Source organism: Ostrea edulis, chromosome 10, assembly GCF_947568905.1.
Source record: "Ostrea edulis chromosome 10, xbOstEdul1.1, whole genome shotgun sequence".
Classification (NCBI taxonomy): Eukaryota; Metazoa; Mollusca; class Bivalvia; order Ostreida; family Ostreidae; genus Ostrea; species Ostrea edulis.
In genome coordinates, this window is record NC_079173.1 from 44,565,907 (window position 1) to 44,589,602 (window position 23,696).

The 23,696-nt window shown below is 38.3% G+C and overlaps 1 protein-coding gene across 9 annotated transcripts in view; it reads right to left on the reverse strand.

Annotated features, from left to right (window-relative positions):
* The window catches only part of LOC125666201 (POU domain, class 6, transcription factor 1-like), a 41,128-nt gene that overhangs the window by 5,969 nt on the left and 11,463 nt on the right, over window positions 1–23,696 (reverse strand). For 6 of the 9 annotated variants that reach the window (XR_008799075.1, XR_008799073.1, XR_008799074.1 and 3 more), the window contains exons 3-9: window positions 11,163–11,373; window positions 9,182–9,256; window positions 6,861–7,019; window positions 6,152–6,273; window positions 3,161–3,401; window positions 2,768–2,945; window positions 1,776–1,996 (exon numbers count right to left, since the gene is read on the reverse strand). Coding sequence is in view for 5 of the 9 variants with exons in the window: in XM_048899318.2 (XP_048755275.1) it covers window positions 1,776–1,996; window positions 2,768–2,945; window positions 3,161–3,401; window positions 6,152–6,273; window positions 6,861–7,019; window positions 9,182–9,256; window positions 11,163–11,373 (1,207 nt within the window). In the remaining 4 variants the exon portion in view is untranslated. Of the gene's footprint in view, window positions 1–1,775; window positions 1,997–2,767; window positions 2,946–3,160; window positions 3,402–6,151; window positions 6,274–6,860; window positions 7,020–9,181; window positions 9,257–11,162; window positions 11,374–20,686; window positions 20,744–23,696 lie in introns of those variants that run through there. The other 3 variants (XM_056151566.1, XM_048899317.2, XM_048899319.2) reach the window with 2 other exon arrangements.

Here is a 23,696-nt window from a genome sequence, read left to right on the forward strand (position 1 = left end):
TCTTGAGAAGTTGATTTTAAAAGATTTTTCCTATAAATTTGTATGTAAAACTTTTATGCCCCCCTTGAGGCCCCATTCAATCTCCGGGGTTCATGATTTCAATGAACTTGAATCTGCACTATATAAAAAACAACAACAACAACAACAACAACAAAAACAAAAAAACAAAACAAACTTTGACCCCCTATTGTGGCCCCATCCGACCCCCGGGGGCCATGACTTTCATAATTTAGAATCTGCATTATATAAGGAAGCTTTCATATAAATCTCAGTTATTCTGGCTCAGTGGTTCTTGAGAAGAAGATTTTTAAAGATTTTCCCTATATATTTGTATGTAAAACTTTGATCCCCTATTGTGGCCCCATCCGACCCCCAGGGGCCATGATTTTAACAATTTAGAATCTGCATTATATCAGGAAGCTTTCATATAAATCTCAGCTTTTCTGGCTCAGTGGTTCTTGAGAAGAAGATTTTTAAAGATTTTCCCTATATATTTGTATGTAAAACTTTGACCCCCTATTGTGGCCCCATCCGACCCCCGGGGGCCGTGATTTTAACAATTTAGAATTTGCATTATATAAGGAAGCTTTCATATAAATCTCAGCTTTTCTGGCTCAGTGGTTCTTGAGAAGAAGATTTTTAAAGATTTTCCCTATATATTTGTATGTAAAACTTTGACCCCCTATTGTGGCCCCATCCGACCCCCGGGGGCCGTGATTTTAACAATTTAGAATCTGCATTATATAAGGAAGCTTTCATATAAATCTCAGCTTTTCTGGCTCAGTGGTTCTTGAGAAGAAGATTTTTAAAGATTTTCCCTATATATTTGTATGTAAAACTTTGACCCCCTATTGTGGCCCCATCCGACCCCCGGGGGCCGTGATTTTAACAATTTAGAATCTGCATTATATAAGGAAGCTTTCATATAAATCTCAGCTTTTCTGGCTCAGTGGTTCTTGAGAAGAAGATTTTTAAAGATTTTCCCTATATATTTGTATGTAAAACTTTGACCCCCTATTGTGGCCCCATCCGACCCCCGGGGGTCGTGATTTTAACAATTTAGAATCTGCATTATATAAGGAAGCTTTCATATAAATCTCAGCTTTTCTGGCTCAGTGGTTCTTGAGAAGAAGATTTTTAAAGATTTTCCCTATATATTTGTATGTAAAACTTTGACCCCCTATTGTGGCCCCATCCGACCCCCGGGGGCCATGATTTTAACAATTTAGAATCTGCACTACCTAATAAAGCTTATCTATAAATTTCATCTTTTCTGGCCCAGTGGTTCTTGAGAAGAAGATTTTTTAATGACCCTACCCTATTTTTACCTTTTCTTGATTATCTCCCCTTGGAAGGTGGTCTGGCCCTTTATTTTAACAATTTAGAATTCCCTTTACCTAAGGATGTTTTGTGCCAACTTTGGTTGAAATTGGCCCAGTGGTTGTTGAGAAGAAGTTGAAAATGTGAAAAGTTTACAGACGGACGGACGGACGCCGGAATACGGGTGATCAGAAAAGCTCACTTGAGCTTTCAGCTCAGGTGAGCTAAAAACTGTCCTTAGAGCTGTGGATGATCAGACTCTCGGTATTTAAGAACAGCTACTAATTATGATTAAAAGGATACCCTATCAAATGTACCCTATAAAAGAATGTCCTATATTTAACAATACTTTTTACACCTCATGTCATTTAACCGAGTGCATATTGAGAAAAAATAATAACACTGAATTCTAACACACCTGATGGATGTACTTATAACACTGAATTCTAACACACCTGATGGATGTGTATTCCTCTCAAAGAAATTGTTTAGGACCTCCAGGGCCTGCGGTGTGAATGACGTCCGTCGCTTCCGTTTCTTTGACGGCTCGCTTCCGATAAAATCTGTTAGATTCTGAATGCCATTCTTGTATCTTTCTTCGGCCTCCTGCATCCATCGTTCTAGGACCGGCTTAATCTTCTGAGCACTCTTCGGAGTGATGTCTAGCTTCTCGAATCTAGAAACAGAAAACATGCATTCCATCAAACATGGAATTCTTATCTTATAACGGGGCTTTCAACTGTCTCGTGAAAGTCAGCATTCGGCAAATTCTTTGGTGGTTATAATGATCAAATTTCAATATACAACCTATCATTAGGTTGAATGCTGTCTGATGTGTTTCATATTGTTTGGCCATTCTTTACATTGTGTGACTAAGGATTCCTCCATTCAAGATATAGAGCTCATTGTGGGCGTGGCAAGTCAACAGGGGATGCTTACAAGTTGATGGTACAGAGGTTCCAACAGTCTCTTTTAAAGTCAGCATTTTGCAAATTATATACTCGTTATAACGATCTAGTTTGCCAAAACTACCTGTCATAGGGTCAAATATTGTTTAATGTGTTTTATACCAATTGTTAGTTAGGACATTCTTTAAACACTGATTTTGACTACAGATTACTCCATTTACGTGATCCAGATATAGGGCTTGTGGAGGGTGTGTTCAGTTGACAGGGGATGCTTACTCCTACTAGACACCTGATCCCACCTCTGGTGTGTCCAGGGATCAATGTTTACTGTACTCTTAATTTTGTATTCTCAATCCATAATACACATAGAAATTATCTGTTATCTTCACTTTTTCATAAACGTTAAATCCCCTAAACCTTTGAAGGAGGTTATTATAAATGAGGTCTCCAACTCCACGAGATTTGGAAGTGGTCCTCACTTAAAGATGGCTGTTTGCCAGTGCCCCCCCCCCCCCCCCCCTACATTTATAGGTCCCTACCTGCAGATGGCCGATTGACTGTAGGCTGGTCCCTCTGTTGCACTGAGGGCCTGCCCCACTTGTGTCTGTGTGAGACCGAGTGACAATCGACGAATCTTGAACTGTTTGGCAAATTCTTTTATTTCATCCAAGTTGATTCCGTCAACCGTTGTACTCTCTGTGGAGTTACCAACAGTGTCTACAAAATAAACCAAAATGACGAGAGAGAGTCTATAAGATAAATAGAAACAAAGAGACAGAGTCGGAGAAAGATTTGAATCAGGTGATAATATGGCCGATTCCTGCTAAGAGAATAAATAATGTAAAGATGATCGATGTCTTCTGAAGTTTAATAAGAAGCTAAAATCTGACCTCACTGTCAAGTCTCACCTATAATGAATATTCATGACTTACTCGGAAGCAGCTGACTCACGCTAGGGGGAAGACCCTCCGACAATGATGTCACGGATGACTGGTTGCTGATTTTGGCTGATTGGGCATTCCGGATGGCTGACTGGACGGCAGATTGCACAGCCGATTGGGCAGCAGTGGGTTGGCTGGAGGACTGAGTGAGATGGCCATTGGTGAGTGACTGGGAATTCTGGGAGGAAGAGCTAGAGTTGGAATTATGGGTAAGAGATAGCTGGTTTAGGACCTGTGAATAAAACAAGAGGTACTGTGAGCAATGCTCACTAAGAATACCCCCCGCTTACCCCAATCTCCCAAAGGGTGTTGGTAATAGGTAAAACTTCAGTATTATGATCCAAAAGGTATCTAGGAACACAGCATCTCCATGCGATGAAAAAAGCCATTAAAGAATTTAAATGGAAACCAGATTGCTACTTCGATGTCCAGTGCGCTTGACCTTTGACCTTTTGACCCCAAAATCGATAGGGAACATCTTCATCCCATGTGTAGTCCATATATATGATATGGTGACGGTAGGTGGAAAGGATAATGCTTTAGAGCCCAGAAACCATTGCGTCTACAGACGGACAGACAGACGGACAACCCGATTCCAGTATACCCCCCACAACTTGTTGCGGGGGGTATAACAAGAGGTACTGTGAGCAATGCTCACTAAGAATACCCCCCGCTTACCCCAATCTCTCAAAGGGTGTTGTTAATAGGTATAAATTACCTCTTTCCTGAGTGTAAAAACATGGTATGCCTTTGTAGAAGAAAATGGAAGATATAGTCCGAACACAAATCCATGGCATAAACCCATAATTTTGACCTTGAGATCAAAGGTCAAGGTCATAAAGAGGTCATGAATGTACCTGACACATAGTCTGATGGTGATACACCCATGTCTTATGGATGACTATGTCAAAACCCTATAATCAATTTTGACCTTGAGGTCAAAGTTCAAGGTCATATAGAGGTCATGAAGGTACCCGACACAGCGTCTCATGGTGATACACTCATGTGTCAAATATGGTATGCCTATGTCAAAGAACAAAGAAGTCATGGCCCTGACACGAATCCATTGTAAAAACCTTTAATTTTGACCTTGAGGTCAAGGTCATATGGAGGTCATGAAGGTATATGACACATCGTCTCATGGTGATACAGTCATGTGTCAAATATGGTATGCCTATGTCAAAGAACAAAGAAGTTATGGCCCGAACACGAATCCACTGTAAAAAATCTTTAATTTTGACCTTGAGGTCAAGGTCATATAGAGGTCATGAAGGTACTCGACACATAGTCTCATGGTGATCCACCTGTGTGCCAAATATGGTATGCCTAAGTCAAAGAACAAAGAAGTTATGGCCCGGACACGAATCTGCACAGACAGACGGACGGACAGATAGACAGACAGACAGAGTGATTCCTATATACCCCCATCCCCCCCCCCCCCCACCCCCGACTGTGAAAACAAAGTGGGTCACATGTGTAATCTCTGATTTCATTAACTGCTGCAAATGAGGTTTCAGGTAGTTTCAGTGTTAATGCGATGCAAAACCTTCATATGTTAAAACATCACTATCCTCCTCATACAGAGCTGTGTTACAATGACTAGCTGCTGTCTGTTAAAACATCACTATCCTCCTCAGACAGAGCTGTGTTACAATGACTAGCTCCTGTCTGTTAAATCATCACTATCCTCCTCAGACAGAGCTGTGTTACAATGACTAGATCCTGTCTGTTAAAACATCACTATCCTCCTCAGACAGAGCTGTGTTAAATGACTAGATCCTGTCTGTTAAAACATCACTATCCTCCTCAGACAGAGCTGTGTTAAATGACTAGCTCCTGTCTGTTAAAACATCACTATCCTCCTCAGACAGAGCTGTGTTACAATGACTAGCTCCTGTCTGTTAAAACATCACTATCCTCCTCAGACAGAGCTGTGTTACAATGACTAGATCCTGTCTGTTAAAACATCACCATCCTCCTCAGACAGAGCTGTGTTACAATGACTAGCTCCTGTCTGTTAAATCATCACTATCCTCCTCAGACAGAGCTGTGTTACAATGACTAGCTGCTGTCTGTTAAATCATCACTATCCTCCTCAGACAGAGCTGTGTTAAATGACTAGCTCCTGTCTGTTAAAACATCACTATCCTCCTCAGACAGAGCTGTGTTACAATGACTAGCTCCTGTCTGTTAAAACATCACTATCCTCCTCAGACAGAGCTGTGTTAAATGACTAGCTCCTGTCTGTTAAGGTAGGTAAATACTATTAGAAATTTCTGTTAAAACATCACTATCCTCCTCAGACAGAGCTGTGTTATAATGACTAGCTTCTGTCTCAGTCTGTGTCTGTTAAATCACCACTACTATTCTCTTTAAGTGTGTTTACTTTAACAGTCAATTACTTTTGTATAAAATATAATAGCTTTTTGTTGGAAAATGTTCACAACAAACACTGACGACAGACAGGTGGATATTTATAGATTTTTTTTTTATAAGAATATGAATTGCCTGCATCTCAAATCAGACATGTGGGTAAAGAGAATGAATCATGAACGTGCAGAAGCCCTAACCTCAATCTAACTTAAAAAAAGACACATGGAAGCAGAAACAGGGTTGTCTGTATCTCAACACCTGTCCACATATTGGTCCAGAAACCAGACTAGTACACAATGTTGACGCCTGTAAACTATTATCAGACATAAACCTGACTAAAGAAACAGAGATAAGAACAAGCTTAAATTCAACAATAGTTCTGCAAAAATCGGCCCTAAACTGAGGGCCCAGACAGTGTTTGGCCCGGGCAACAATTACAATAGCCAGATAAACTTAGATGAAAAAACATCGCCTGAGAAAAACTCATCACCTGACCAATGGGCACGGAAACCAGATTGTCTACATGTAAAACTTATACGGTTTTTGATGCAACAGATGCGCATTTACATCTGAATCCAGATCACCAGGTGAGCTAACAGTGATCCTTACCTGAGGACCCACAGCCAGGATCTGACCCTGGGCCCCAGCAGCGGTCAGCAGTTGGGGAAGGTTGGACAGACCTAGGCCAGAGGTACTACTGCTTGAGCCATTGTTCTGTGCTTGGTTTGATCCTGAAAAACAAAAATCAAAGTACTGTGAATATTGGTGGTCCATAGTACGGACTATAGAGGCCTTGTGATTAGAGTAGATTTACTAGTGACAGAGTTGATGTCTCTATTTCAAGAGACAATGGTTTTCTCCGTTTGACACACTGTGGACAAATTTAACACTCTGTGAATTAAACTTTAGATAGAAAAAATTACTCTAGTTGAGCTTAAGCTGACTTGGGTTTAAGCTGACTCAGAAACTGAAAAGCTGACTTGGAAAAGCCTGAGCTGAGATTGAGATTATGTGATCTTCCTACGTTGAGTTTAAGCTACAGCTTACCCAAGCTGAGGTTTAGGTTGAGTGGTTGAGTTAGTCCGGGAATTCCCCCGAGGTTTGTGGCGATGATTTGTTGAGTTTAGCTTGATGACTTACCCAAGTTGAGGTTTAGGTTGAGTTAGTCCGGGAATTCCCCCGAGGTTTGTGGCGACGATTTATTGAGTTTAGCTTGATGACTTACCCAAGTTGAGGTTTAGGTTGAGTGGTTGAGTTAGTCCGGGAATTCCCCCGAGGTTTGTGGCAATGATTTGTTGAGTTTAGCTTGATGACTTACCCGAGTTGAGGTTTAGGTTGAGTGGTTGAGTTAGTCCGGGAATTCCCCCGAGGTTCGTGGCGATGATTTGCCCATTGGATGTGGTTAGCAGCTGTATCTGATGATTTCCACCCGTTCCCAAGGATACCGGAATACTGATAAACTGCTGAGCACCGTTACCTGAAAGAAAACGCTACATGCTGTAAAAATTGAACCGTGACTTTATTCCCATACTACATGCTGTAATAAAGTGCACCGCCACGGCACACGATACGCCCATCACATATTGTTAACAGTATAGATTGTACCCATTAAAACATTTTTTTTTAATATCACCTTAATTAAATGTCACAGTGACCTTAAAGTAGGATGTGACACACCTTCTACCTAAGATGCATTAGTTGACCAATTTTGGTGATTCTAGGTCTAATAGTTTTCAAGTTATGAGCCGGACAAGTTTTTGCCATATATGGCCATATCTTCTTAATGAAAAGTCACAGTGACCTGGTTTTAATGTGCGACACACCTTCTACCCAAGATGTATCTACAGACAAAGTTTGATGATTCCAGGCCTTGTAGTATTTAAGTTACGGGTCGGACACGAAAAAGCTAACAGACGGATGGACAGACGAATATCTTCTTAATGAAAAGTCACAGTGACCTGGTTTTAATGTGCGACACACCTTCTACCCAAGATGTATCTACAGACAAAGTTTGATGATTCTAGGCCTTGTAGTATTTAAGTTACAGGTCGGACACGAAAAAGCTAACAAACGGACAGACAGACAGACGGACGGACATGAACGCCATACCATAATACGTCCCGTCTTAAGACGGGCGTATAAAAACTGAACCATGACTTTATTCCCATACTACATGCTGTAAAAATTGAACCATGACTTTATTCCCATACTACATGCTGTAAAAATTGAACCATGACTTTATTTCTATAGGAGGAAAGACTACACTCTGTAAAAAAAATTAATTGACTTTATTTGCATAAGAGAAGAGACTTTCAAAGGTTTATGGGGTTTTATTAAAACAGATCATCCCCATTTTTTTAGCATTTGAAATATTGTAAAGCTGAAGACCAAGAAGACAAAGGTTTATGGGGTTTTATTAAAACAGATCATCCCCATTTTTTTAGCATTTGAAATATTGTAAAGCTGAAGACCAAGAAGACAAAGGTTTATGGGGTTTTATTAAAACAGATCATCCCCATTTTTTTAGCATTTGAAATATTGTAAAGCTGAAGACCAAGAAGACAAAGGTTTATGGGGTTTTAATTAAAACAGATCATCCCCATTTTTTTAGCATTTGAAATATTGTAAAGCTGAAGACCAAGAAGACAAAGGTTTATGGGGTTTTATCAATACAGATGATCCCTGATTATAAAGCATTTGAAATATTACTACTACTACTGTACCAAGTTTGGTAACTGCTCAGCAAAGGGTTCTTTAGACGTTAAGTGGAAAAGACTTGACTTATAGACTGACAGACCAACATACCTGACAGGTGGAGAACAATACGCCCACTTTTTCAAAAGGGGGGGGGGGATAAATATCAAAGAAAATTCCACATGGGAAGTTCCTAATAAAAAGAGGCCCATGGGCCACATTGCTCACCCCATATTCAAAGATTTTTCCCTATATATATTCCAATGTAAAACTTTAATCCTCTCTCAATGTGGCCCCAATCTGTCTCCTGGGAACCATGATTTTAACAAACTTGAATCTGCACTATGTTAGAAAGCTGTCACGTAAATTTGAACTTGTCTGGCCCAGTGGTTTTTGAGAAAGTTGTTTTTAAAGATTTTGGCTATATATTTGTAAGTAAAACTTTGATTCCCTGTTGTGGCCCCATCCTACCACCAGGGTCCATGTCAGGAAACTTCAAATTAGATTTAACTTTTCTGGCCCAGTGGTTCTTGAAAAGTAGATTTTTAAATAACCCACACTATTTTTGCATTTTTGTGATCATCTTCCCTTTGAATGGGAGATGGCCCTTCATTTGAATTCTCTTTATCCACGTAGGATTTGTACCAAGTTTGATTAAAATCTGCCCGCTGCCTCTGGAGATTTTTATAATTTGTCATGTATTTTTGGTATTTTACCATTGCCTCCCCTTGGAGAAATGATTTGCCCCTCATTTGAACAAACTTGAATCCCCTTCACCCACGGATGATTTGATTTAAGTTGGTCAAGTGGTTCTGAAGAAGATGGTGAAAACGTGAAAAATTAACAATGACAGACAGCAGAAAGTTTTGATAAAAAAAAAACAACTCAGGTGAGTTAAAAAAAAAAAAGGTATGGATACTATATATAGTGATCATGACCTCTGACCTGTGAGGAAGAACTGTGGTGCTGCCACCTGGGGCTGACCAAACAATTGTGAGGGGCTGGCTAATGACCCCAAACCTACAAAAGTAAAAAACAACGCATAAATTCAAATAATATCAAGGTGTGCATAATTATAAAATTAATAACAATCGGCAGCATTCCTGAGATCTGGTACAAAGCACATGTATATGTACAGGCTTTCTCTTCCATAGGTGACTCTTATTGGCTCGAATTTCGATCTCTCAATTGAAAGTTCTCAATCTTTCAAAGAAAAATCATAGCTCCAATTTTATTCTCTATATTACTAATAAAATTTACTCTCAATCTCTATCTCTCTTATTTTTTATCTCTCAAAGTTCTGGATTTCTCGAAGAGAAATTTGGGTCCTGTAAAAAATATTTCCTTGTTTTTCACTCTGAATTTCTTGAAGTGCAGTGTATGTAACATTAATGAGACGATTGTCCTTACCTGAATACTGGTGAATGCCTGGTGCTAGCTCTATCGTGTTAATCAGGTGTTTATTTAGGTAACACATCACCATGCAGTGCTTTCTTTTGGGGTGGATCGTTAATCATTTAATCGCACAGTTTTAACCTTTCACCTCTGTTTTGTTTTTTGATAGACAGTCTGAATACAGTTATACCTTTTCAGGATTTAGTACGTTTGACTTAATGATGAAACAGTGATTTTGAGAAAATAATTTAGAGACACGCCCATGAAAAAATTGTTACTCAAAAGTCTTAGATATTGTGCAAAGCAACTGGCGATATGACAGCATTCGGTGTATTCATAATGACTGTGAAACTTCATCGTACATGATTTGTACATCTATTCTATCATGAAAAAAAACAACAAAAAAACAAAAAAAAAGCTAATCTTTATATATATGCAAGATAAATTTTTGTGTTGTTAGAATCAAGTTCATTATTTCCTTAATATATGAAGAAAAATGTGTCAAACAATACCCCAGCTTTGTTTGTGTGACCGAATTACTGATCCTGTGAGATAAGTGTTGGTTTTGTCTGTGTGACTGTGGGATAATCCTGTGAGATGAGTATCGGTTTTGTCTGTGTGACTGAGATGAGTATTGGTTTTGTCTGTGAGATAATCCTGTGAGATAAATATCAATTTTGTCTGTGTGACTGAGACAAGCATCGGTTTTGTCTGTGTGACTGTTTGTGAGATTATCCTGTGATATAAGTATTGGTTTTGTGTGAGATGATCCTGTGAGATAAGTATCGGTTTTGTCTGTGTGACTGTCTGTGAGATAATCCTGTGATATAAGTATTGGTTTTGTGTGAGATAAGTATCAGTTTTGTCTGTGTGATTGTGAGATAATCCTGTGAGATACATATTAGTTTTGTCTGTGTGACTGTCTGTGAGATAATCCTGTGATATAAGTATTGGTTTTGTGTGAGATGATCCTGTGAGATAAGTATCAGTTTTGTCTGTGTGATTGTGAGATAATCCTGTGAGATAAATATTAGTTTTGTCTGTGTGACTGTCTGTGAGATAATCCTGTGATATAAGTATTGGTTTTGTGTGAGATAATCCTGTGAGATAAGTATCAGTTTTGTCTGTGTGATTGTGAGATAATCCTGTGAGATGAGTATCGGTTTTGTCTGTGTGATTGTGAGATAATCCTGTGAGATGAGTATCGGTTTTGTGTGAGATAATCCTGTGAGATGAGTATCGGTTTTGTCTGTGTGATTGTGAGATAATCCTGTGAGATAAATATTAGTTTTGTCTGTGTGACTGTCTGTGAGATAATCCTGTGATATAAGTATTGGTTTTGTCTGTGTGACTGTGGGATAATCCTGTGAGATAAGTATTGGTTTTGTGTGAGATGATCCTGTGAGATAAGTATTGGTTTTGTGTGAGATAATCCTGTGAGATAAGTATCAGTTTTGTCTGTGTGACTATGAGATAATCCTGTGAGATAAGTATCGGTTTTGTCTGTGAGATATTCCTGTGTGATACCTACCAGTTTTGTCTGTGTGACTGTCTGTGACTGAGTTGCTGTGGGCATTTGGAGGGTCAGCTGGTATGTGAGACATAAACAGGTGGTCAGTCAGCCCCCCGAGGCCCCCACTGTTGGCCAGGGATACAGTCGGCATGGAGATGTTGGGCATGGTGAACACACTGGAAACAGTTGCCAATGGCGACTGAGTGCTGGTCGCAGAGAGCATAACATCCTGAAACAGAGAAGAAACATCATGCCCTGAACCTTAAATCCTACCCAATTTCCATGTGTGCTTATTTTCTTTAAAATTGCCATGCATATATTGTGTAGCAATCATATGAAAAATCACAGATGTGAATAGCATAGGAAAATCAAGCAATTCTAATGCAATATACTTTCATATAACATTCTAGTGTCTATATGTACATACTTTGCATGAGATGTTTGTAAATTTCTGTTTTAAACACAGAAAACTGATATATATATAACATTACTTAATTATAATCAGTTTCTCTCTTAACTCCATTACTATGCTATCCCAGCTCTCAATCACACTTTGATTATATTTCAGTCTTGAAAACGATCCATAATTGATGTTTGCATATTCATAAGACTGATGGTGTCCAGGTGATTTCCCAGCAAAATATTTTTTCAAGAAAACCAGGTAAATATTTTATGCGAATACCACGCATGCTTCCTCTTCTCATGTGAAATATCCACATGGAATTCATTGTCAATTTCATTTGAGAACACTGCGAGTCACTTTTCCCTGCATAAATTCTGGTAAGAAGTCTTAAGGTTAGGTTAGTCCAGAATTAAAAAGGAGTTTGTTTGCCATCGCGCGACCAACCCATTTTTAACCCCCTGACTGGAAAGTTTTTAATGACATAATTTCGGCCATGTTTTTCTTTTGCACTCGATTTTCCGACTTCTGTTTTTCTTTCAAGTTCCTATCCGCGTTTGGTTCATCTTCACAAGTCAACGGTTATTGATTCGTTACCTCGCACTATGCTCGCATCAGTCACCATTCAAAACACGGATTTGGGACAGGGGATGACGCAATAAGCTAAAATTAAATCATCCAATGAGATTCCTCGTTTAAGATGCAAGTTTGGAAAGAGCAAAAACAGAAAGTGAACAATGGTCTTCATGGGGTACTTTTCTTAACATCCAGAACATTGCGTGTTGTTTTTATTTTGTAACGAGGTAACTAATCAATAGCCCTTGACTTGTGAAGATGCGATTTGTTTTATTTTTAGTTTTTTTCTTTGCGGCGTTTTGTAAATCGCCGCAATTTTAAGCGCTCAAATGATCGATTCGGCACATGGCATACTGGTAGAATTTTATCTATCCGACGAGGCATCATTCGATAATTATGTACTCAAACAACAACTGTGTCCGATGAAAATGTAAATGAGTACCCCAAATATTCGGAAATGCCCGCAATTTACCGAAATGCCCCCAGGAATTAGTTTTCAAAATACCACTTAAAAGTATCGAAATTCCCCTCTAATTATATACATTAATGTATATTAAGTTTATATATGTTAATCTTTTATGATAAAACGTTTTTAAATTTGTGATTGTAAATTTAGGGAATTTAATTGTGTTCATTCCTCGCATTCACGATGTTTCAAAAAAAGATAACTCTAGCAAAATTTATACATAACATAACAATATTTGTATTTTCCAATCAAGGGCCCTCAAGGGGCAGCATGGAATTTTTTCCCCTATACAATATTTGTTTGAATTGCAAAATATACATGAATGTTGATTTAATTCAACTTAAGCAATGTATATATATAATGATTAGGGAAAAAAAATAACATGAGTTACCTTCCTTAGATTAACACAAATTCTAATAAAACAAGACTTTTTTTATTAAAAAATTATGCTATTTTTTCCTCAGAGACGGTATTTTACACATTGAATCAATCTTTCAATTTAACTTTAAAAAATTGATTCAAAGGGGAATTTCGTTAGTTCTAATGGGCATTTCGGTACTTCGAGGTACCGCGGAGCATGGATTTAATGTATCAGAAATCGTTTGACCAACATCAATGAACATGAAATTGTGTTGAGTTTATATGAATAATGATTCAGAACAACAACAATGCTACCAAGTTTCAGTTGTATAATGCACGCATGTTACATTGGCCATTGAGAGTAAAATCATGGCAACCAAGACTCTAGACAAATTTGAAAAAACAATGGATATATTCAAGACCTGGAAAACAAACACCTACAAAACAAGTAACATAACAGAATAACAAAATGATATATGAGCTATACACAAACTACTCCTGTCCATGAAGTTAAAACTGCACTTTTTAGAGAGGTTTCTGACAGTTCTGCAAGTAATTCACTGTTATAGGGTTAATTCATCAAAAGAACACAAAATATAAAAACAGAGTTTTGATATTCAATATATTTTCAGCAACAAAAAAAAAATCCCTACCGACCGATCCAATATTTTTTATGACCCTCGGGCTATGGCAAACCAACATTTTTTTAAATGTGGCCTTAGGACACGTACTGGTCAGAAACTCAATGTCATCACTTTACTAGCTATTTACTTGCTATGACCATGATGACATCAGAAACTCGATGCTATAGAATAGCAGCCGTCGTTACTTTACTAAAGCTATGACATCATAGCTAGCTAGCCTACTAATTAAACTACACACTTCATAGTATAGCTAGGACATTAGATAGGTGTGTGTATATACATTCTGATATCTTGGAGAGAGCTGACAGAGAAAGATAGTAGAGAATGGAAGCTCTCTACTGCCGACCCTCAAGACCGGAAAGAATGGAGATCTGAGGTGAGATCTGCCATGCGTGCAGCCAGCCAGATACCTGGAAGGGGTCCCACTATAGTGTGGACAATACTCGTAATTCTGCACGGAAATAAAAAGGAACCGACAACAACAAAAACAACATATCACACCGCTGTATAAAATATTGACGGTGATAATATTATATCGCTATATACACATCATATTCATATTATAAGTGTACACATTATTTAACTATGAATTTGAGGCATGTTGAACGGTCTGTAACAGGAACAGACCAGACCGGGATTCGAACCCGGGCCCCCTGAATCTCTGGTCAAGTGCTCTACCAACTGAGCTAACTGGCCACTGGCAATCGAATGTGGCTGACCGCTACAGGTCAAAAAAATTCATAGCCATCAATAATCATCTACACTTAGCTGATGGAGATTTAAGGAGACCGATTTGGTCAATGTAGACATCAATAATCGTCTACATGTGATGAAGATTTCAGGAGATTGATTGGTCAATAGACATCAATAATCGTCTGCACCTGATATGAAGATTTCAGGAGATTGCTTGGACTTGAATGGCTAGCTTCTTATCCATGACATTTCTTCTTCTTTTTTTCATGACATGCATGTAACAGTAAACTAGAAAACTGACTACATCAGAGCCCCACTATAGGCTGTAATAGATTGACTACATCAGAGCCCCACTATAGGCTGTAATAGATTGACTACATCAGAGCCCCACTATAGGCTGTAATAGATTGACTACATCAGAGCCCCACTATAGGCTGTAATAGATTGACTACATCAGAGCCCCACTATAGGCTATAATAGATTGACTACATCAGAGCCCCACTATAGGCTGTAATAGATTGACTACATCAGAGCCCCACTATAGGCTGTAATAGATTGACTACATCAGAGCCCCACTATAGGCTGTAATAGATTGACTACATCAGAGCCCCACTATAGGCTGTAATAGATTGACTACATCAGAGCCCCACTATAGGCTGTAATAGATTGACTACATCAGAGCCCCACTATAGGCTATAATAGATTGACTACATCAGAGCCCCACTATAGGCTGTAATAGATTGACTACATCAGAGCCCCACTATAGGCTGTAATAGACTGACTACATCAGAGCCCCACTATAGGCTGTAATAGATTGACTACATCAGAGCCCCACTATAGGCTGTAATAGATTGACTACATCAGAGCCCCACTATAGGCTGTAATAGATTGACTACATCAGAGCCCCACTATAGGCTGTAATAGATTGACTACATCAGAGCCCCACTATAGGCTGTAATAGATTGACTACATCAGAGCCCCACTATAGGCTGTAATAGATTGACTACATCAGAGCCCCACTATAGGCTGTAATAGATTGACTACATCAGAGCCCCACTATAGGCTGTAATAGATTGACTACATCAGAGCCCCACTATAGGCTGTAATAGATTGACTACATCAGAGCCCCACTATAGGCTGTAATAGATTGACTACATCAGAGCCCCACTATAGGCTGTAATAGATTGACTACATCAGAGCCCCACTACAGGCTCTAATAGATTGACTACATCAGAGCCCCACTATAGGCTGTAATAGATTGACTACATCAGAGCCCCACTATAGGCTGTAATAGGTTGACTACATCAGAGCCCCACTATAGGCTGTAATAGATTGACTACATCAGAGCCCCACTATAGGCTGTAATAGATTGACTACATCAGAGCCCCACTATAGGCTATAATAGATTGGCACTGGTGCTTTTCTATGTGAAATGACCTTGCCCTTTGACCTCAAAATTTATGGATATCTTACTCGATCAAGCCCTTGGGTACTTATGAAAACTGTATTTAAAACTAATGAAGACGTATTACAGGGGCTTAAAATTAACGGTCGCCTGCTCACTCAAAGCAATTCAATTAATACTGATAAGGATTTGACAGAGTCTTTGTAGAGTACTGGCCCTGCATTTAGCAACCAGAATTTCCTCTGTCTCTCTAGTTACAATGTCAACAACAAAACCCCCACCTCATCTTAATCATATTATTTTGTTTTTTCATGTATTGATTTATGAATAAAAAGATTTAAAATCATCATGATGCAGAGATCCACCTAACCAGGCACGTCAGAGAGAACCTGGCAAGTTCGTAAATCATGGAATCTTAATTGGCACATTTGGGTTCCTACATTTACACAGTGTAATTCATTTCCTGTTATCATCATGTGGTGCTTAATTTCCAGGGAGTGCTTTAATTCTTTTGACTGGGATATAGTATATATTAATTACAAGCAAATGAAATCTGAAGGGTATAATCAGTAACAACTGTTTGGCTGCTTCAGCTATAGGTTTAATTCTCAGATTGACACACGGACTGAGACGGTAATTACTGTCCACCGACCACATCTCCACTGCTGGACTTTAATACATCACAATCTCTAAACATACACAAATATCATCAAATCTCTGTCACTGTGAAGAATAGTCAAAATATACAGAGAGTTGTGGTCTGTTTTTAACACTGATATGTGTGGACGGCAAAAGTTTACCAACAAAAATTCACATGCACTGCAACAGTTTTAATATACATGTCTACTGATGTCTGGGTGTGTTACGTTTAAATTAGAAAACTTCAACATGTGTAACACAATTATATGATATGCAAGTCTATAAGTGTGGTATCAATATGGTACTACGCTAGAAGATTTCTCGAGTTTGTATATATATGCACGTGTGTGTCGTCACATGACTAAGAGAACACCAGGGTCGGCTGTCTGAACAGGAATTTCACGTGTGTACTGGGATAAGTGTGCACAAAGAACGTTCTGGAATTCCTGAGCTGTAGGGGACTTGTAAAGGAGACAGTCCATATTGATTTTCCCAGGAAAACGCTGATGGAATCTCTGAGTTTCCACGGATCAATATCCCTGCTGCCTTGGAATCTTCTGACTCACTCCTTGTTGATCATCTCCAGGACTTATCCACCGACATCAGTACATATACAAATATCCACCGACATCAGTACATATATAAATCTCCAGGACTTATCCACCGACATCAATACATATATAAATCTCCACCGACATCAGTACATATATAAATCTCCAGGACTTATCCACCGACATCAATACATATATAAATCTCCACCGACATCAGTACATATATAAATCTCCAGGACTTATCCACCGACATCAGTACATATATAAATCTCCAGGACTTATCCACCGACATCAGTACATATATAAATATCCACCGACATCAGTACATATATAAATCTCCAGGACTTATCCACCGACATCAGTACATATATAAATCTCCAGGACTTATCCACCAACATCAGTACATATACAAATCTCCACGACTTATCCACCGACATCAGTACATATATAAATCTCCAGGACTTATCCACCGACATCAGTACATATATAAATCTCCAGGACTTATCCACCGACATCAGTACATATATAAATCTCCAGGACTTATCCACCGACATCAGTACATATACAAATATCCACCGACATCAGTACATATATAAATCTCCAGGATTCCACCGACATCAGTACATATACAAATATCCACCGACATCAATACATATATAAATCTCCAGGACTTATCCACCGACATCAGTACATATACAAATATCCACCGACATCAATACATATATAAATCTCCAGGACTTATCCACCGACATCAGTACATATACAAATATCCACCGACATCAATACATATATAAATCTCCAGGACTTATCCACCGACATCAGTACATATATAAATCTCCACCGACATCAGTACATATATAAATCTCCAGGACTTATCCACCGACATCAATACATATATAAATCTCCAGGACTTATCCACCGACATCAGTACATATACAAATATCCACCGACATCAGTACATATATAAATCTCCAGGACTTATCCACCGACATCAGTACATATACAAATATCCACCGACATCAATACATATATAAATCTCCAGGACTTATCCACCGACATCAGTACATATACAAATATCCACCGACATCAATACATATATAAATCTCCAGGACTTATCCACCGACATCAGTACATATACAAATATCCACCGACATCAATACATATATAAATCTCCAGGACTTATCCACCGACATCAGTACATATATAAATCTCCACCGACATCAGTACATATATAAATCTCCAGGACTTATCCACCGACATCAATACATATATAAATCTCCAGGACTTATCCACCGACATCAGTACATATATAAATATCCACCGACATCAATACATATATAAATCTCCAGGACTTATCCACCGACATCAGTACATATATAAATCTCCAGGACTTATCCACCGACATCAGTACATATACAAATATCCACCAACATCAATACATATATAAATCTCCAGGACTTATCCACCGACATCAGTACATATATAAATATCCACCGACATCAATACATATATAAATCTCCAGGACTTATCCACCGACATCAGTACATATATAAATCTCCAGGACTTATCCACCGACATCAGTACATATACAAATCTCCAGGACTTATCCACCGACATCAATACATATATAAATCTCCAGGACTTATCCACCGACATCAATACATATACAAATCTCCAGGACTTATCCACCGACATCAGTACATATATAAATCTCCACCGACATCAGTACATATATAAATCTCCAGGACTTATCCACCGACATCAATACATATATAAATCTCCACGACTTATCAACCGACATCAATACATATATAAATCTCCAGGACTTATCCACCGACATCAATACATATACAAATCTCCAGGACTTATCCACCGACATCAATACATATACAAATCTCCAGGACTTATCCACCGACATCAATACATATACAAATCTCCACGACTTATACACCGACATCAATACATATATAAATCTCCAGGACTTATCCACCGACATCAATACATATACAAATCTCCACGACTTATCCACCGACATCAATACATATATAAATCTCCAGGACTTATCCACCGACATCAATACATATATAAATCTCCACGACTTATCCACCGATATCAATACATATATAAATCTCCACGACTTATCCACCAACATCAGTACATATACAAATCTTCACGACTTATCCACCAACATCAATACATATACAAATCTCCAGGACTTATCCACCGACATCAATACATATACAAATCTCCAGGACTTATCCACCGACATCAATATATATATAAATCTCCATGAATTATCCACTGATGCTATCCACTGACACTGCTGGCATTCAATATGTATACAAATCTCCAGGACTTACCCACCAACACTGTTGACATTCAATGTATACAAATCTCCTAGATATCTACTGACTGTTGACATTCAATGTATACAAATCTCCTACATATCTACTGACTGTTGACATTCAATACATACAAATCTCCTAGATATCTACTGACTGTTGACATTCAATGTATACAAATCTCCTACATATCTACTGACTGTTGACATTCAATGTATACAAATCTCCTACATATCTACTGACTGTTGACATTCAATGTATACAAATTTCCTAGATATCTACTGACTGTTGACATTCAATGTATACAAATCTCCTAGATATCTACTGACTGTTGACATTCAATACATACAAATCTCCTAGATATCTACCGACACTGTTGACATTCAATGTATACAAATCTCCTAGATATCTACTGACTGTTGACATTCAATACATACAAATCTCCTAGATATATACTGACTGTTGACATTCAATACATACAAATCTCCTAGATATCTACTGACTGTTGACATTCAATGTATACAAATCTCCTAGATATCTACTGACTGTTGACATTCAATGTATACAAATCTCCTACATATCTACTGACTGTTGACATTCAATGTATACAAATATCCTAGATATCTACTGACTGTTGACAATCAATGTATACAAATCTCCTAGATATCTACTGACTGTTGACATTCAATGTATACAAATCTCCTAGATATCTACTGACTGTTGACATTCAATACATACAAATCTCCTAGATATCTACTAACCCAGCCTGAATTTATTTTTGCAACCTTTGGAAGTGAACACTTTGACATTGGAAATACCTCAGGACTTAATGCAAGTTAACAAACAAGTGATCCTCATTCGATTTTATACCTTTCCTAAAATGTGTTGAAAAAAATTCCAGATATCTTAAGCACTGTTGCTGATTGTGTACCATGTTCTGAGCAGGAAACTGCTACCCATCATGCAATAGGACTAATGCATCACATAACCTCACACGTCAGTTTTACAGGGGCTGTTTTGGTAGTCAGTTTTACAGGGGCTGTTTTGGTAGTCAGTTTTACAGGGGCTGTTTTGGTAGTCAGTTTTACAGGGGCTGTTTTGGTATATAACTCAGTTGATGCATTAATCATCAGAAGAAAAAAAATATACATGTATGTACAGAATCATGATATGTTGGTGAACATCTCGAAGTTCAATTAGGGACTTCGAAAAAACTTCCGAGATATCCGGGGGTTCGAGATATCCAAAATCGATCTTGAATTTTTTTTTTGAAGGGGGATATTTGATGCATAGTATGGGATTTGCATTATAAACAACAACCCCGTTGCCGTTTCTTATAATGCAAGTTAATTGATATTGTGGAATTTCAAAGGCAAATATTTCGGTGTTTTTTTTCTCCACATCTATAAACATCACATTCACAATGTGTTTCAAAATTAAGATGATCGTACAATTTGTATGCTTACTTTACTGATGTCCAGGCCCGACTAGGATGTAGCTATTGCGTTGAAGTGAAAGAACCTATCACGTAAGAAACAAAAAAGACGGATTTTTAAAAAGAACTTTTTATGTTTATTAAATACAATATCTTATTAAGTACAACTAATACGCATGCTATTTTATACAATACTACAAAGATACGGAAAATTCAGATGTTTGAAATGTTCTACAATGTTTCATTCAATGAACTTTTCTAACAGCATCTAAGTCCCCGAAGAACAGCGTAATGGAGGTCTGTTGGAGGTTTGTTGACCGAAATTCTTCTCTAGTAATGCGGCGATCAATTCTCTGAATTCCCGGAATAAGTTCTTCCGTATTATCGGACATTTCAATCCAGTGCTGTAAAACCTCAACAGTGTGTCTGGCCTCTGTTATGGTGGGCTTTTTCCTTGGTAGCTCAATTTCTCCTTCTTCCTCATCTTCACTTTCTTCTTTCTCTTCATTTCTGGCTTCTTTAATAGCCTCTACGATGTCCCTCTCTGTTGTTGATTCCGCTATGTTGAGATCTTCATCAACCATTACATAATTCTCGAAGGGAACTCGTAGACGAAGTGCAGCTAGGGGGATGTCATCTTCAGGGTCTTCTTCGTCTGTAGTTTCTGAGTCAATTTCTGAAAAATTTGCATGCTGGAAACAGTTTTTGATAGTCGTCGCTATTACTTTGTCCCAGGCGCTGTTTAACATTCTCAGGGCATCTAGCACAGTGATTTTAAGTTCTGTTTTGTTTTCAATTGCCCTAAGCTGCTTTAGAATGACTTGTTTTCTATAGTAAATCTTGAGATTCTGGATAATACCTTGGTCCATTGGCTGCGTTTTGCTTGTAGTGTTTGGGGGCAAAAAGAAGAGGCGAATCGCTTTTAGACCAGTGACTTTGGCATGCGCTGGACAATTATCAATAATCATGGCTACTCTTCTCTTTTGGTGTTGAAATCGCCTGTCAAGCTTTCTAATCCACGCTGCAAAAAGATCGGACGTTATCCAAGCTTTCTTGTTTGCTTCATAGGAGGTGGGCAGGGTCTTGATGTTTTTAAAACATCGTGGGTTCTTTGACTTTCCAATAACAAGTAAAGGTTTCTTTTCAGAGCCTGCCATATTGGCACAAACCATTACAGTTAAACGTTCCTTGCTGTTTTTGCCACCATGGCATTGTACCCCTTTAAACCCCAGAGTTTTATCAGGCAGAAGGCGAAAAAACAAGCCAGTTTCATCCGCGTTGAAAATATCATTTGGACTGTATTCGGTCACGATCGTTTTCAGAGTTGAAGACCACTCTTGCATCAATTCTGTATTGTCATCTACTGCTTTGGATTCGCCACATACACGCTTAAACGTGATGTTATGACGTTATTTAAAACGTTCAAGCCACCCAATGGTACACTTGAACTCTTCGCCAAGCTGAGAGGCAAACTCTTGTGCTTTGGCGATAAGAAGGGGCCCGGATACTGGGATATTCTGATCTCTGGCTGATTTGAACCATTGTAGAACTACTTGATCAGTATATATCTTTGAAAGTCGCTGTTCTCATCTTTTTTCTTTGAGGACCAAAGCTACTCTGATCGTAAGCATCTTTTATTTTTTCAGCATTTTTTATCTATGTTGATAATGTGTTTGGAGGGATTTCGTAATTTTTAGCGATGGCCGCCTTACTGTCAATTCCTTTCTCTACATCTGCAATAGCTTGAATCTTAGTTTCTATGGTATGCGATTTTAACTTTCTTTTAATGCCAGGGATTAGCAGCTTGTCTTTACTGTCTTGAGACATGTTGTCGAATGATGAACATTTCACGGGTCTCTATTTATATGCTGTTGTGATCCAAAGTGTTTAATTTCTGTTCACTTTGAAGATTTTCGTGTTTTCTCTGTTCTAGTTTTAATGATGAGGCGTGTATTATTAAATGCATTATCGTTATTATGAGCATTAACTTCAAGCTCACTTCGACAATTTTGTGCGTTTATCTAACCCACATGTTAATGATATAGCGTGTATCAATCAAAACACCATCCCTGGAATCAGGCGTGTCGGTTCATAATTGGCGGTGGACTTAATCCGTAATGTTGGAAGGCTTCACTAATCACCGGAGCTGTTGAAACAATTATGGTCACCCGTGACTACTCGGAAAAGGCGAGCGTGGATTAGCGGTCATTAATTATAATTGATGTAGCCGCGGGCGGAGACGCCAGGTATGGTAAGCAGACCTTAAATTGACTGCACTTCAAGATAAGCCAGGTGAATTTAGGGCATGGGACCTTGAAAATACTTCGACATAAGCGGAGTATTCGAGATTACCGTGTTCGAGATATCAGAAGCTTTTAAAATCATTTATATAGGGAAAACGGCCGGGACCGTCGGTCGACTTTGACTCAAGCGGGGTATTCGAGACAAACCATATTCGAGATACAGATATTTTACTGTATATACGTCTCTGAACACAAAAACTCGACAATAATACATTCACCATATCATGATTGAATATATACGTCTCTGAATGAATCTTTGTGGTGTCAATGTAACATTTGATTTCTCTAACATTGGACCAAAAATAAATCTAGGTAATTCCTGCAGAAAGATAAATGTACGATGCTGTGCGAAGTGAAGGGGTACAATAATTACCGGTGCTACGTAGATTTACAAATTTTCTCGAGGCGAGTACAATAATTACCGGTGCTACTTAGATTTAAAATTTTTCAGGAACATTTAGAGGAAGAATGTAAAACTTATAGGATACCAATTTTGATGCACCAGATGCGCATTTCGACAAATAATGTCTCTTCAGTGATGCTCAACCGAAATATTTGAAATCCGAAATAACAATGAAGTTTTAGAGCTATTAAAGGGAGAAACAGTGTGCCAAAAAATATATATCTAAGTTTTACCCAAACGATGGTTTATCCTGTGTGTTTAGATATTCATCAAAGAAATAAAAAAAACATTGATCCTTTCTTAAAAAATCAGCATCTTCTAATACATATAGTTTT